Raw genomic sequence first — 16,697 nt, 5'->3', positions numbered from 1 at the left:
TCATCCCTCTTCCCCCCTCCATGCATTGCAAATATTTGAAGGCTTAGAAGTTGGTAATTATGAAATATTTTAAATTTTGAAATTTAGCTAAGAGGATTAAACTAGATTTTAGAAATGAAAATGAAAGTCGAGCAGCATGCAAGTATCTTGTGGAATTTGGACTGCCACAGTTTTGCAATGCACAGTGATACTTGAAAAAAGAAAGACTAATAAATACACAATATTTTATAGCCAAGACAACATATCTTCTATTAAAATAAATTTGGCAAGAAAACTGTAGTGAGGTCAGTAAACAAAGGAAATGGCAGTAAACAGAATAAAAGAAATAGCAGGAAATAGAATACTAAGAAAATTTGAGAAATCATATGATTAGAGAACACAAATGCCAGAATCATACAAAGCACAAATGTAAAATGGGAGAAGAGCATAAAATTATAAAAATTAAAATCCAGAATTAACCATTAAATTTTAAAGTGTTATAATAGCATAAATTAATGACACTTACCTGAAATCTTCATAATGAACTAACTATATGTGGTCTGTATTAATATAACCAAAAATGATCTGAAAACTTTGGAAATCTACTTTATAATTGTCTGTCTCCAGTTAAAAAGCTGGAGGGTACTTGGGTGATGAACAGCTGGCATGTATTAGTTGGCCTAAAGTAATGGGAAAGCTGGTGCAAACAATTCTTCCTAATTGGACAAAGACTTAGTGATGGACAACTAGCATAAGTTGCTACTGTTCTCTTAAAACTGTAAATTAAAGAAATATGGTATAATATACAGTATTATTATTATTACGTGACACCTCCAGAGAGGCCAAAGACTCATCGAGGACACCTACTCTACAACTCTGTCTCCACCACTCAATCCACACTACAATGAACTGCAACTACCATCATCATCTACACCAATGCCATCTACCGCCCACTGCCATCACTAGTATTTTCACAGACAATCGCAAAAAATCCATTCCTACGGCGGGATTCGAACCTGCAGCCTTTTGGCTGGAGAGTGGATACGCTCACCACTCGGCCAACCAGGCTGGCTGAAAACACTTTCTGGGAGGGAAAAAACCCCTTCCACTGCCATATGAGACAGGCTAACTCACCTTTAATTGAAATAAAGGTCCTTTGCATCATAGACGGGAGTCGAACCTAGGTCTATCTAACCGGAGAGCTTTATCGATACTAACTGAGCTATAGAGGCTTTCTTTTTAATTAGAAGTTTAAAAGTTATGAGGTCGATTTTGATTATATGATCTATATTTATACACATGGGCTTGCTTCACCTTAAATGAATATGATGATAAGAAACAAGTCAGAAAGGCATAGAAAATTAAAGTTACTTGAAAAAAGAAAAACTAATAAATACAGCTGAAAGTTTATTTTTCACTTGGTTAGACTATAATAAATTTAGTTTAATCCTTTATCCAAGTGTGAGCAAACAAAGTTTGCACCTGAAAGTATCTTCAGGACTGGGGTAAGGTGGTACAACACCGGGAAACTCGTTGCAAAGGTGGAGCAAGCTAACATCATTCCTATCTCAGTATCTCCCATAATGCAAAACACATCTCCTTGCTGATATGTATAATGTTATGCATTAAGGGAAGGGCCACTACCCAGACTAGTTTCGACCTTTATTGAGGTCTCTTCAGTGGGAGCCAGGCTTCTGCCTGGCTCCCACTGAAGATTTATTATAGTCTAACCAAATTGAATATTTATTATAGTCTAACCAAATTAAAATTAAACTTTCAACATCTTTCTCTAAATCCAGAGTAATTTAATAAAAAGGTGGCACACCATTTGACAACTCCTATAGGTAGAGATGACCTTGCTAATGCTTCTGCCTGGCATCTCCACTTGGGCCTGGCTCCCACTGAAGAGACCTCAATAAAGGTCAAAACTAGTCTGTGTAGTGGCCCCTTCCCTTAATGCATAACATTATACATATCAGCAAGGAGATGTGTTTTGCATTATGGGAGATACTGAAATAGGAATGATGTTAGCTTGCTCCACCTTTGCAACGAGTTGCCCAGTGTTGTACCACCTTAAACTTAAATGAAGATACTTTCAGGTGCAAACTTTGTTTGCTCACACTTGGATAAAGGATTAAACTAAATTTATTATAGTCTAACCAAATTAAAATTAAACTTTCAACATCTTTCTCTAAATCCAGAGTAATTTAATAAAAAGGTGGCACACCATTTGACAACTCCTATAGGTAGAGATGACCTTGCTAATGCTTCTGCCCGGCATCTCCACTTGGGCCTGGCTCCCACTGAAGAGACCTCAATAAAGGTCAAAACTAGTCTGTGTAGTGGCCCCTTCCCTTAATGCATAACATTATACATATCAGCAAGGAGATGTGTTTTGCATTATGGGAGATACTGAAATAGGAATGATGTTAGCTTGCTCCACCTTTGCAACGAGTTGCCCAGTGTTGTACCACCTTAAACCAGACCTGAAGATACTTTCAGGTGCAAACTTTGTTTGCTCACACTTGGATAAAGGATTAAACTAAATTTATTATAGTCTAACCAAATTAAAATTAAACTTTCAACATCTTTCTCTAAATCCAGAGTAATTTAATAAAAAGGTGGCACACCATTTGACAACTCCTATAGGTAGAGATGACCTTGCTAATGCTTCTGCCTGGCATCTCCACTTGGGCCTGGCTCCCACTGAAGAGACCTCAATAAAGGTCAAAACTAGTCTGTGTAGTGGCCCCTTCCCTTAATGCATAACATTATACATATCAGCAAGGAGATGTGTTTTGCATTATGGGAGATACTGAAATAGGAATGATGTTAGCTTGCTCCACCTTTGCAACGAGTTGCCCAGTGTTGTACCACCTTACCCCAGTCCTGAAGATACTTTCAGGTGCAAACTTTGTTTGCTCACACTTGGATAAAGGATTAAACTAAATTTATAATAAATACAGTATTTTATAGCCAAGACAACATGCTCTTTTACTGAAAATAAATTTAGAAAAAAGACTATAGTTGAGGTCAGTGAACAAAGGAAATAGCAGTAAACAGAATAAAAGAAATAGCAGGAAATAGAATACTAAGGAAATTTGGAAAATCATATAATGAGAGAACCCAATTGCCAGAATCATACATAAAGCACTAAACAACATGAAAGCACAAATGCAAACAGTAATGGAAGACATGAGAAAGAAGAGTTAAAGAAAGCAAATGTGAAAAGTAGAATAAAAGCATGCTTTTAAAATTGTATTATTATTATCATTATCATCTAAGACATCTAAAGAGTCAAGAACTCATTGAAGGAGTCCATATATCACCTACACTAGCTGTCATATCTTCTGTTAAACTTTTTCACACTAGACGCATTCACCATTTCAAATCAAATTGTTCCACTCACTCACTGCACTGAGAGGAAAAGAAGCTGACTATTACCCCTTGCTTAACTATGATCAAACTTCTTGGCTTCGCATATTAGGCAATTGTTTGCCTGTAATGTTTTCAAGGGTTTAAAAAGTCCCCCACCCCCTAATCTCCTGGGGTCTTCCTCATCATTGGTGTCCCTTTGGTTTATATTTCCAGGCAAGATTTGTCCATCTGTCCTTGTTCATTCTTTCTGCATAGTTTTTCCAGTTCTTTTTATAGTTTGTGATGTCTTCTGTTATGTTAATTATGGATAATTGTTTTCTTATTTCTTATCTTGTTCATTCTTTTATAACCTACAAGCAGTCTTAGGAACTTCATTTCTGCAACTTCCACTTGTCTTTTATCTTGTTCTCCCCAAGACGATGTTTCGCTGCCATATTTCAGAATTGGTTTGGCTATTATTTTATATAGTTTTATTTGGGTTGTTCTAGACATCTGTTTATTGCAGTGTCTGTTCAAAGTTCCAATGACTGCTAGGAATTTTTGCTTTTTATATGCAGTGTCGATTTCTCCATTGGGGCTTATGTAATTTCCTAGATATTTAAATTTGTTCACTTGTTCTATTACTTTGTTGTGGATGACTAGTTTGCATCTTTTAATTTTTTTACCTTGAAATGCTATTGATTTCGTTGTATTTATTGAGATTTTCATGTCATACTGTTCTATTGTTTTGTTCAATACATGTAGATTTTTCTGTAATTGGTCTTCATTTTCAGCAAAAATAACTTGATCATCAGCATACAAAAGGCTGGTTAATTTTTTATTTCCTATTTTAATTCCTATGATTTTGTGTTTCCTTCACTCTCTTGAAATTTTTTCCAAATATGGGAAGAAGGAAACATCCCACAAAATGGAAGACAGCATAAACATATTCAAAGAAAGGAAACAAAGGACTGTGGAAACTATAGAGGAATATATATATATATATTGAAGAGTATTAGTGATAATTCACTTCCTTGAATGAGACCTATTGGTTTTAATATTTTTGGTTGTTTCATTATTGATTTAGTATAGCTTTCTTCCATTATATTTGCTATTGCTTTTGTGGTTTGAGATGGAGCTTTCAATTCACACAGTATATTAATTTTGTTCTGTTGATTTGATCATATGCTTTCTCATAATCCAGGAAGGCCATATATGTTGGCAGGTTAAATTCTATTCTTTTTTTCTACAATTTGTTTGAGTGTAAATGTGGAACCTGTGCAGGATCTTTCTTTCCTAAAGTCACATTGTTCTTATGCAATAATTTCCTCGCCCCACAGTGTTAATTTACTTTTAATTATATCTAGATATATTTAATAAGGATATTCTTCTGTAGTTTCCGCAATCCTTTCTGTTTCCTTTCTTTGAATATGTTTATGCTGTCTTCCATTTTGTGGGATGTTTCCTTCTTCTTCCCATATTTGGTTTAGGAATTTAATTAATTGTTTGTAATTGAAATGGTTTAGAGCTGTATTTGTATAGTTTTTAGTTTTCTGAATTTATTCCATCTTTTCCTGTAGCTTTTCTATTTTTTAGTTTTTCCAATATTTTCTTTAGATCATTTAACTGTATTGGTTCTTCATTTCTTTCTTGACTTATTACTTGTTTTATTTCAATTTGATTATTATTGTTTAGAAGCTGGATGTAGTAATTGGTCCATTCTTTTGTGGATGGGGCCTTCTAATTGTAGATTATCCTTTGTTTCTTGAGTCATTTTTTTAAATGATTTTATAGCTCTTTAGTTGGGGTCCATTTATGTCATGCTCTAATCTTGATACAAATTTTTCCCAGTCTTGTCTTCTGATTTTCCTGGTTTCCCTTCTTGTTATTGCTCTGATTCTTTTATATTCTATTTCATTTCCTATGGTTCTGTCATTTAACCATTTAAGATGCATTTCTTTTTTCTTTCTTATTAAAGATTCCATTTCTGGGTTCCAGGTTCTGAGTCCTTTCCTTTTTCTTCACAGTTTTGTTCCTATGGCTTCATATACTGCTTGTTTTACTATTTGTTTAATGTTTTGCATTTTCATTATCTGTATCTTCATTTATTTTCTTTGTATGATTTGTAAGTCTTCTTTGATATAGTTTTTCATTCTTTGATATATTTTTTTTTTTGATATATTTTCTTCTTTGATATATTTTCAGGCACCACCTTGCTTCAGAACTGTAGCAAGGTGGTGCAACTCGGTGCAAAGGTGGACCAAGCTGTCATCACTCCTTGTCTCAGTATCTCCAGTTGCACCACCTTGCTACAGTCCTGAAGATATTTTCAGGTGCAAACTTTGTTTGCTCACACTTGGATAAAGGATTAAACTAAATTTATTATAGTCTAACCAAGTGCAAAATAAACTTCCAACATCTTTCTCTAAATCCAGAGTAATTTAATAATAAGGTGGTACACCGGCTGGCAACTCATATAAGTAAATATGACCTCTCTATTGCTTCTGCCTTAGTGTCACCACCTCTGGGTCTGCCTCCCACTGACGAGACCTCAATAAAGTTCAAAACCGGTCTGGGTAGTGGCCCTTCCCTCAATGCATAGCAGTATATACATGTCCGCAAGGAGTGATGAGTGCTTGGTCCACCTTTGCACCTAGTTGCCAACAGTTGCACCACCTTGCTACAGTCCTGAAGATATTTTCAGGCACAAACTTTGTTTGCTCACACTTGGATAAAGGATTAAACTAAATTTATTATAGTCTAACCAAGTGCAAAATAAACTTCCAACTCCAAGATCCCTAGCTTCATCAATATCTTGTAGCATAATCTCTGCTAAAAGAAATTGAGGGTCAAAGCTATATAACTGGGAGGAGACCCTCCATGTTTTAAGGAATGCAGAAAAACGACTGGGACTTCTGACTTAGTCAATTCCTACCTTCTCATTGAGCACCCTATTAGGTATCTGTTTGGATGCTGAAAGAACAAGGATGGGCTGGAAATTTAACACTAAGATGAAAAAATTATATTCTTAATTGCTAATTGTAAATGTTTAACACAACGTAAAATGATGGTACAATATGACAGAACTTCATGCCAGATGGACGATCGCACAGTTAAACAAGGCCCTCATTGTTTTTGTCAAGGAATCAGGGAGAACATTACAAAGTCAGCTACCAGAAAAAATCCTGAACCGCATCACAACTCAACATTATCAGAGTTCAAGATTGGTACTATCGATGTAAGAAACATCACTGGAAAAGAATTGGAACTAGCAGAAGAATTGGATAAGCACCAGATCGATATAATAGGCCTGACTGAAACAATGAAGACAAAAACAGGCAAGTTCTTTCTAAGCAACAAATATAAAATGCTATTTTCAGGCACTTACAATCAGGGAAAAGAAGGAGTAGCTATAGTATTCAACACTAAATATGAGGATAATCTTCTTGAATGACAGACAATATCAAGTAGAGTGATGTGAGCAAATATCAGGCTAGGGAATTGGACAATGAGATTTATTTGTGCCTATGGTTCCACAGAAGATTCTGCAAAGGAAGAAATGAAATGGAGGAATTTTCTGAGGCATTAGAGAAGGCAGCAGACAAAATGAAAAAGGAAAATTTGGTTCTTGTTATAGATGTAGGAGATGATTAACAGACATAGAAATGTTTGGGGAATGTATTTGGAGAAAAGAGCAGAGCTAATAATAATGGTATGTACCTGCTAGATTTCTGTACAGTACATGGACTAGTTATTACTCACAGCATGTTTCAACATAAAAATATGCACAAATTCACATGGAGAGATGCAAGAAATAAGAAAAGTGTCATAGAGTATGTTATAGTTGATAGCAATATTTTCCCACTAATTTCAGAACACAAGATTATATAGAGGATTTGAAATAGGAAGTGATCACTATTTAGTTTTGAGCAGAATAAAATAGAATTTCATATTATAAAGAAGAGTGTGTAAAAACGCTCTCAGAGGTGAACTCTAGACTCAAATACACGAACATCATTCAAGAAAAAATTAAAGAGTTTGAAAACAAGAACCAAACCTTGGAGATTCATTGGCAAACCCTGAAGAAAACATTGATTGATTCAACCAGAGAAACATGTGGTGAGGTTGTCTCTAAGGATAGAAAATTCAGAACTTCATGGTGGACTCATTGAATTAAAGAGGCAGTGGAGGTAAACAAGAAGACATCGAAAGTTACTAGCAAGTAAGTCAGCTTGTGCTCTTAGAGAATACATGCTCTTAGAGGAAAAATGTAACAAAGCAAAACACTGTAAAACTAGCTAAAGAAAAGTCATCAAAAAATAAAAATAGAAAAACAAAAGACAGAAAATAAATATCAGGAAGGTGGCAAAATATTCTGGAGGCTACTAAAAAAACTTAGAAATGGAGTAGAGTACTGTAAAAGGAATTCACTTTTCATATAACCTTTATATGAAAAGTGAAGATAAAAATATGCTAGATGTCCGGAGTAATTACTTTGAAAGATTGCTAAATGAAACAAGAAAGAAGTAGAAACCACTCAGCAGGAATGTCAGGAATATATATCCATACTTCAAGTAGAAAAAGCCATCAAAAACCTGAAACGTGGAAAGGCAGCTGGAGTAGATGAAATTCAACCAGAAATGCTCAAATATGGAGCTGTAAAAGTTTTACAGTGGCTGCACTGTATAACTCAGAACACCTAGTCAGATGGTTGAATTGGAGTAGAGCTCTCATAATATCCATCTATAAAAAGAGAAATAAAACTGAATGTGCAATTTATAGAGGTATTTTCCTACTAAGTGTTCCTAGTAAGATATATGCAAGTATACTTGAGAAACGGTTAAGAAAAATTGTGGAAGGGAAATTTGGTGGAGAATAAGCTGGATTCAGGCCAAATAGAGGTTATCAGAATCAGATTTTCACTTTAAGACAAACAGTTGAGAAATTTGTGAGAATGCAACAAGGATTTCTATATTACTTTCATAGATCTGGAAAAGGCTTATGACAAGGTGCCAAGAGTAAAGATCTTCAGAACACTATAGTTATGTGATGTAAGTGGGACATTATATTGAGCAAATCAATAGTCACTGTTTAAGATGTAAGTCAGTAGTTAGAATTGATCAGATCTTTACTTTACGACAAATAGTCGAGAAAGCATGGGAATATAACAAAGATCTGTATTTAAGTTTTGTCGATTTGGAAAAGGCATATGATAAGGTGCAAGAAAGAAGCTATTCAATACGCTGCAGTTATATGGTGTCAATGGGGGGCATTATATCAAGCAATACTTAGTCTTTATTTGAGTTGTAAGTCAGCAGTTAGAATTGAAGGAAGTACAGGAAGATGGTTTAATGTTAAATCTGGTGTGAGACAAGGATGTACATTATCCCCTCTGTTATTCATTATCTATATGGATCACATTATGAAGGAAAGTGGTATTAAACATGATATCAAAATGGGAGATGTTAATGTCAGCTCTTTGCTTTATGCGGATGATGTTATACTTCTAAATAAATCCGCTACAAGTCTGCAAGATTCTCTGACTAAATTGAATAGCTGTTGTAATAGATATGGTATGAAGGTCAGCAATAAAAAGACAAAGTCAATGAAAATAGGCAGAATCATTGAAAATGTCAACTGTGTTGTGAATGGAGAACCTATGGAACAAGTTAAACATTTCAGCTACTTAGGCACGATTTTTAGTGAAGATGGTAAATTAAATATAGAAATAGACAACAGAATCAGCAAAGCTGGTATGGTGGGAAGTCAATTGAATAAATTCATATGGAATAAGAGAGAAATTAGTCAGAACACTAAATTAGCTGTCTACAAGACATTGTTCAAACCAGTTTTAACTTATGGATCTGAGAGCTGGGTCAGAAGTAAAACACTTGACCAAAGACTAGAGACCGCAGATATGAGAGTCCTGAGAAAGATTAGAGGCGTGAACAGATGGCATCAATGGCAATATCATATTAAAAACGGGGATTTAGGAAAGAACTTGACATTGTGAGCATCCAGGAATGTGTTAGCAGAGCTAATCTCAGGTGGTATGGTCACTTAAACAGAATGGGCGAGGAAAGATTAGCAAAACAAGTTTTCTCTGCCAGGTTTGCAGCAAAACGACCCAGAGGAAGACCAAGATATAGGTGGATTGATATGGTACAAAGTGCCTTAGACGATAGAAATATAAGATCTGATAATGTTGGAGTCTTGACAAGTAACAGACTGATTTGGAGGAAAATTGTAGATAGGAAGTTAGTAATGATGGAATTTTTTCATATAGTACTGTCATATCCTGTACACCCCTTGAGGGTACATGGCAGGAATTTGATGATGGTGTTCGTTGCCAGGTTGACAGTAAAATGACCTGAGGAAGACCAAGATGTAGACGGATTAATAGTCAAAAGTTCCTTAAAAGATGGAAATATAAGATCTGATAATTGCAGTCTTGACAGATAATTGATTAATTTGGAGGAAAATTGTTGATTTGAAGTTGTTAATTGGTGTAACTTTTTCATATAGTCCTATCATAATATCCTCTACACCCCTGAGGTTACATATTAGGAATTTAATCATGAGAAATTGAGGCTTGATAAATACAGGATTTAGAGAAATGATAATTGTTAATTGCATAATAAATAAATGTGCTCAATATTCCAAATTTAAATGTAAATTTTCATTAACTATAATGTCTAATAAGTAATTTGCAAAAAAATTAGTTTTTACTAAGAAATTAGATATTTCTTTTACTTCTGTAGTAGTGCATGACTGTTAAAAAAAAAAAAAAAAAAAAAAAAGTGGTGGTATTGTATTGCCGTGTGCAGTTACTGAAATTAATGAAATCTCTAAAAGGCCAGAGTAAATAGTGGTATTTTTGACAATTAAATTTCACTTGTTAAAAATAAATTTACAGTTTTTTTTTTTTTTTTTTTCCAGTGACATATACAGATTATTTTCCCAGCAGACTTTAACATTCATAACCCAAATCGGCTTCCTTTCCTCTAACTTCACAGATAAACCGGAAGAGAAGCCAAAGCATTTGCTATTGTTATCATTTATAATCAAACTCAAATACTTAATCTGCCAACCAGAATCCTAGATCCTGATCATTCTTCCAATGATGTAGATTTTTTAAACCAGCTCTCTAAATATATTGTACATGGTTGCCTTCTGGCTATGTTTATTATAACCCTATCCATCTTCTTTTCTACAGATCAGTCTCCTTCCAGTGAATCTTTCACCTCCAACACTATGGTACCTACTGGGGGGTGAACTAAAGGATTTCTATGCTTCCTTTCCTTGTTCTGGTTGTTGTTATCACTCGTCTAATTCAAACACCTGTTCTGATGAAATAACTGAAATAACCCTTACCAGAATGAGGGTTTTAATTTCCCACTCCACTCCAAACCCTTAACCTCTATCCAAGCACTGATTCTCTAAAAATGTGTCTTTGCAGGCCATGATATAGCATATATTCAATAGTTGAAGTTAAAATCTCCAGTTTCTCACTCATCCTGAAACAAGTGTAAAAAAATCAAGAAATCCAAAGCAGACTTCATAATGGCCAAGACTTTGCCACTTGTTCAACTTGCAGTTGAGCCTCCTGGTTCTTCACTAAAGCTGTTAGGTTTGACTTCTGTCCTTCCTTGTTTGCACCTTCTTCACATCCTGGTACAGTGCCATAGTAACATCACAGCAGTAATATAGATCTCTTGGCATCAGTCTTTTCCTTCAAGTTTTTTAATAGACAACCAAGACAAATCACTTCCTACAATACTTGCTCACAGTATGTCTCCACTAATTTTTTTGTCAGATGGACATCTGAAAAATTCTCATTAGTCTTGGTGTCTCCTGGTCAAGATGGTAGTATCTTTTTCTCTCTCTCCACTTGCACTTATTACACCAATCCCATATCCTCATGTAGCTGCCATACTTGTTTGGCATCTACTCAACAGCAGGGAAGCAAGTCTTTATTCAGCCTGTTCCTAAAAAGTGAGATAAGTCAGCCTTCAAACTCTCATCCATCACCTCAATACTCTTAAAAGTATTGAATGACAAGTGCTATAAATAGCCATCAACAACCAACTTCTTCACCACCTGAAAACCCATCAGTTAGTGATCATCAATATAGATTTTGCTCTTTGTGTTCTATGACCAATATAGATTCTATTTGTGTTCTACAGAAGACCTTGCTAACTTTACTCACCTTTGTACACAACGGTTATGAAAAGATTTGGAGAAACTTGTGTGATTGTTCTTGATATTTCCAAGGCATTTGTTGTGTCTGTATCAAGTCCTTCTCACCAAGCTACCATGTTATGGTCATCCTTTCTTGCTCTTTGTGATTGAATTGTTTTTTAGATGGATGGCTTTTTCTAATCAGATTTCTTTATCATTGCTGAAGTACCCCAGGATTCTATATCTACATACCTCCTACATATATATCAATGACCTTTTTCTCTCTCTTCTAATCTTATTATAGTAATGCTAATAACACTAACCATTCTTCTTCTTCTTCTTTTGAAAAATCTTGTAGTACTTGAATAATTCAAGCTTCTGGAACTTCCGTAATCAATGCCTTAAACATTGATTTTTTTTCACTAATCTTCTCAAGTGGGAAGATTAATTTTCCCTTTCTGGGCTGACTTTCACATCAAGCTTCTCCTGGCATAAACATATTACATCCCTAGCTTCCTCAGTCTCTAAAAATTGTACAGTTTTTCATTCAAAACTTTTGCTCAACTCTTAACATTATAAATTCCAAATTTAACTAACTTTAGAATGTTGTTTTCACATATTTTAGAATATTGTTCTCTATCTGGCCTGGTTGGCTGAGTGGTTTGTGTATCTGCTTTCCAGTCAAAAGGTTGCAGGTTTGAATCCTGCCGTGGGCATGGATGTTTGTGATTGTCTGTGAAAATACTAGTGGTGGTGGTGGGCGGTAGATGCCGTTGGTGTAGATGATGATTGTAGTTGTTCATTGTAGTTGGTTGGTGAATTGAGAGGCAGAGAGTTGTAGAGTAAGTGCCCTCCCTCCCTCGATGAGTCATTGGACTCCCTGGAGGTGTCATGTAATAATAATGTAATAATAATATGGTGTGGTGCACCAAAAACCTCCCTGTGAGCCCTTGATTGTATACAGATGCAGGCATGGTTTGCCTGATCAGAGAAAGAGACTTCAGTCTCTTTCTCATAGGTGCTCTGTTTCTGCATTTTTTTTTTTTTTTTTTTTTTTTCAAAAGTACTTTCATGGGCATTGTTTCACTGAACTGCCCCAACCATTTTTCTCTAATCATGTAAGATACCATTAGCAGAAAATATCCTTCTCCATGCTGTTTTTTCCAATGAATACAACTCCCAGTTTTCCAAGAAATTTGCTTATTTCTTCTCTCCTTAACTACTTGTCCACATACAGCACTGTTGTGTTATAGGTCTTGTGACCTCTCATGTGTGAAGTCAATATATATAAAAAAAAGACATAAACATGAATTTGCAATTTCTGTATTCACACAAATTAACAAAATGATGCACTTTAGAAAGGCACAATAAAAACAATATTTCTTAGTCAACTAATGCAAAGTCTGTGCTTTATTATAAAATGGCAAATTAATGAAAAGGAAGAATTAACATCAGTATTACACAGCTAAGTAAATGACATAAACAGCAAAAAAAAACCCTGAGAACAGACCAAGACTGTTCAACCAATGTGTATTGCCTGTTATGACATACGGAGCAGAAACTTGGTCAAATCAAAAAGGAAATAATAGATAAAATGCAAAAAACAGAAAGAAGAATGGAAAGATGTCTGCTAAACATAAGACTCAGAGATAAAATCAGAAATGAAGAAATAAGAGCTAAAAACAAAATATTTAGATATTGGAGTAAACATACTTCGAAAGAAATAGGTGGGACATGTCACAAGAATCAAGGACAGAAGGTGGACAAAAGTTTTACTGGATGGCAGCCATATGAAGGTATAAAATCAACTGAAAGACCTGAAAGAAGGTGGTCAGATGATATAAGAAAAACAATTGGAACTTTAGCATCCAAGAAGCTCATGATAGAAACAGATGGAGAGAATTGGGAGACACCATAGCCAGAAGTGGCTATGGTGTCTCCCAATAAAAAGAGTTAAAAGAAAGAAAGAATGAAATTCATGAGTCTGCAGAGGAGCATTCATAAAGAACGTGACCCAGGAGTTAAGTCATCTTTGGGTCAGAATTTTGAATAAAACTTTAACACTAAGTAATTATCATTATGTTTTTATGATTTCAATATCTATGTAAATATCGTCATATATTTCAAGAAGCTCATGATAGAAACAGATGGAGAGAATTGGGAGACACTATAGCCAGAAGTGGCTATAAAAAGGGTTAAAAGAAAGAAAGAATGAAATTTATGAGTCTGCAGAGGAGCATTCATAAAGAACATGACCCAGGAGTTAAGTCATCTTTGGGTCAGAATTTTGAATAAAAATCTAACACTAAGTAATTATCACTATGTTTTTATGATTTCAATATCTATGTAAATATCACCATATATTTCTTATTTCAATATGCACTTATCTAGCATAGCTTGACATTATGTCACCCATTCATTATATTTATCAGTATGTTTTATCAACAAGTTGTACGTACGTCTATACGGATATATGTCTATACGTTTTGTGAAGAAATTATTTCTAAAAGCCATTTTATTTCAAAATTTTGAATTTATATCACGTTCTTTACCTGTCTGCATTATTATTCATGTATTATATTTTACATAATTTTGAGTTTGTTGTCATGGCATTAGAAAGTTACAAGGAATAAATTTTTGTTTTCTAAGTTCTATTTTAATTTCACCATTTTTCTTTATAGGAAAAGACAAGTGGTCGTGCTCATTATAAACTGACATCAACTGTAATGCTTTGGCTACAGACTAATAAGCCAGGTTCAGGAACCATGAATCTAGGTGGTAGTTTAACCAGACAGGTAAGTTGTAAATATGGTGTGATTTTTGTATAAAGCAAAGTAAGATAAAATTTCATTTTCTTGGTGTTTGTGATGGGAGAGGTAATCTAATTTTTTACTTGTAAGTCATACCTTTTTATTCAAATAAAAGACAAATACAGCATACACTTTATAAATAATAATAATCCATGGTACTTACATGCCCTTAAGGCCCAAATGGCTTTTTTTTTATAATATACTAGTGGCTAAAATTGTGGAAACTTTTTGGAAAAAGTGTATTTCTAAGGTTTGATGGCTCATAACACCACTTTTTGTTTTGAGTAATACCATAAAATTATATATCAATGGAAAGATAATCAAGAATGTAATGCAATAACTTTTATGAAGGATTTTTTATTAGAACAGCAGTTATAAAGAAGAAAAGTGAAATGCATAGAAAAAATGAAATATACAAAAATTCTCACAATGTGAGTTAATACTTAGTTGTGGTAACCTTTAGCGTTAATTACGGCCTTACAACGCCTTCCCATGGAGTGAACCAAGTTTTTTAGTTCTGCAGCTGTTATAATGTGAAACCAAGATTGAATTATCACTTCTATTAATTGGGTTTTATTGATGGGTTGCTTCTGACTAACAAGTTTCTTTAGTCGGCTCCATAGATTTTCAATTGGGTAAGGTCGGGGCTATTCCCAGGCCATTCCAGCAGTGGAATGTGATTATCTTGAAGCCACGTTTTGCACACATGGAGCTGAATCCTGTTGAAATATAAATGCTTCATTATCTTGGAAAACATCACGTGCGGAAGGCTTCAGTTTGGGCTCAAGTATTTCATTTATGTATTTTTGGGCATTTATAATCCCATTAATCACACAAATTCTGCCCACACCTTTTGATGTCATACAACCCCAGATCATAACACTAAGTGGGTGTTTCACAGTAGGTGTAATGCAATCAGGATGCAAATCTTCTCCGATTCTTCTCCTTACGTATTTTATGCTATCACTACCAAACAGGGAGATTTTTGGTCTCATCACTCCAAATAACACTGTCCCATTGTTCCACTGTCTAGTTAACATGGGTTTTAGCCCAGTTTAATCTTTTCAACCTTTGTTTGAGAGATAAAAATGGCTTTTTTTATGAAATTCTAGCATTTAGACCAAATTCCTGCAGTCTGCACTCAACTTCACATTGTATTGTGCCATTTCATATTGTATACACCCAGATGATTTTCTTCTGTCACGTAGGCACAGTCTCTCAATTCTTCTATCATCACTTGCTGTTGTGCACCTTTTCCTGCCTTTACCAGTCTGGTTTTGTAGTGACTGAGTCTCCTTATACCTCTTCAAAAATTTGGAAATGCCACCTTTGGTTAAGTTTCCACCAATTTTCCTTCTAATTTCTTCATAACTGTAGCCTTGTTCACTTAATAGTACTATTTTACATCACTTTCTGGGTTACCAGTCAACTCTTTGCACCATTTCTTTAATTTTATTATGTTTTACAAGCTCACTAAATGAAAGAACACAAAAAAAACAACCAACTTGATAGCAATCACATAACACACTGACAAATGTCCTCCTCTCAGCTCCAATACGTGACATCAATAGCTGAATCCTACTGCGACCTTTTTGGCTACATTCAAATGAAGGAAAGCTACTTCATATCAACCTAAGCAAGTTGTGCTTCTTTTTTCTGGTTATTTGACTATAACTTTTCATAGAATACAGATAATTGAACAAACTTTGTTGCATTACATTCTTGATTAAATTATCTTTCCATTGATATATAATTTTATATTACACCAAAAACAAAAGTGGCGTTATGAGCCATCAAACCTCAAAAATACACTTCTTCCAAAAGCTTTCCACAATTTTGGTCACTAGTGTACATGAAACCATAATTTTAGGATAAGGTGGTTAGTCACATGCCTGTATATACAAGTAGCTTAGACATGAATATATTTCACGCACAAAACATTGTTTTGCTTACTTGGGATAAGGATTAAAACTGAGTATGAAATGTCTTGGTATCTTTAACGTATAATACACCCAAGGTAAAAAAACTTTCCACATCTTTCTCTCATCCAGAGATTTTTATTAATAAGGTCAAGCACCTTTTGTCTACTTGTATATAAGATATATATGACTTCTGCATTACTTCAACCTTGGTATCTCTACCGGGTCTGGCTCCCACTGATGAGACCTCAATAAAGGTCAAAACCGGTCTGGGTGGTGGCCCTTCCCATTATGCATTGCATTATACATGTCCAAAGGGGGGGGGGTGCTTTGCATTATGGGATACATAATAAGGCAAGTGATACGAAGTCATTAGCCTCTGTATACAAGTAGCTTAGAAGTGAATATATTTCACACACAAAACATTGGATTAAAGGATAAGTATTAAAAC

The 16,697-nt window shown here is 34.7% G+C and overlaps 1 protein-coding gene across 1 annotated transcript in view; it reads left to right on the top strand.

Moving 5' to 3' along the window:
• Positions 1 to 16,697, top strand: part of cpb (F-actin-capping protein subunit beta) — a 102,951-nt gene that overhangs the window by 45,441 nt on the left and 40,813 nt on the right. The window contains exon 5 of the mRNA XM_090399478.1: positions 14,199 to 14,312. Within this exon, the coding sequence (XP_090255604.1) occupies positions 14,199 to 14,312 (114 nt within the window). The remainder of the gene's footprint in view (positions 1 to 14,198; positions 14,313 to 16,697) is intronic.

The sequence above is a fragment of the Typopeltis vanoorti genome, chromosome 1 (genome assembly GCF_054136105.1).
Source record: "Typopeltis vanoorti isolate ZY-2024b chromosome 1, IOZ_Tvanoo_1.0, whole genome shotgun sequence".
In the NCBI taxonomy this organism is placed as follows: domain Eukaryota; kingdom Metazoa; phylum Arthropoda; class Arachnida; order Uropygi; family Thelyphonidae; genus Typopeltis; species Typopeltis vanoorti.
The sequence above is the reverse complement of the archived record's forward strand: the minus strand, read 5'-3'. Positions and strand labels throughout refer to the sequence as shown.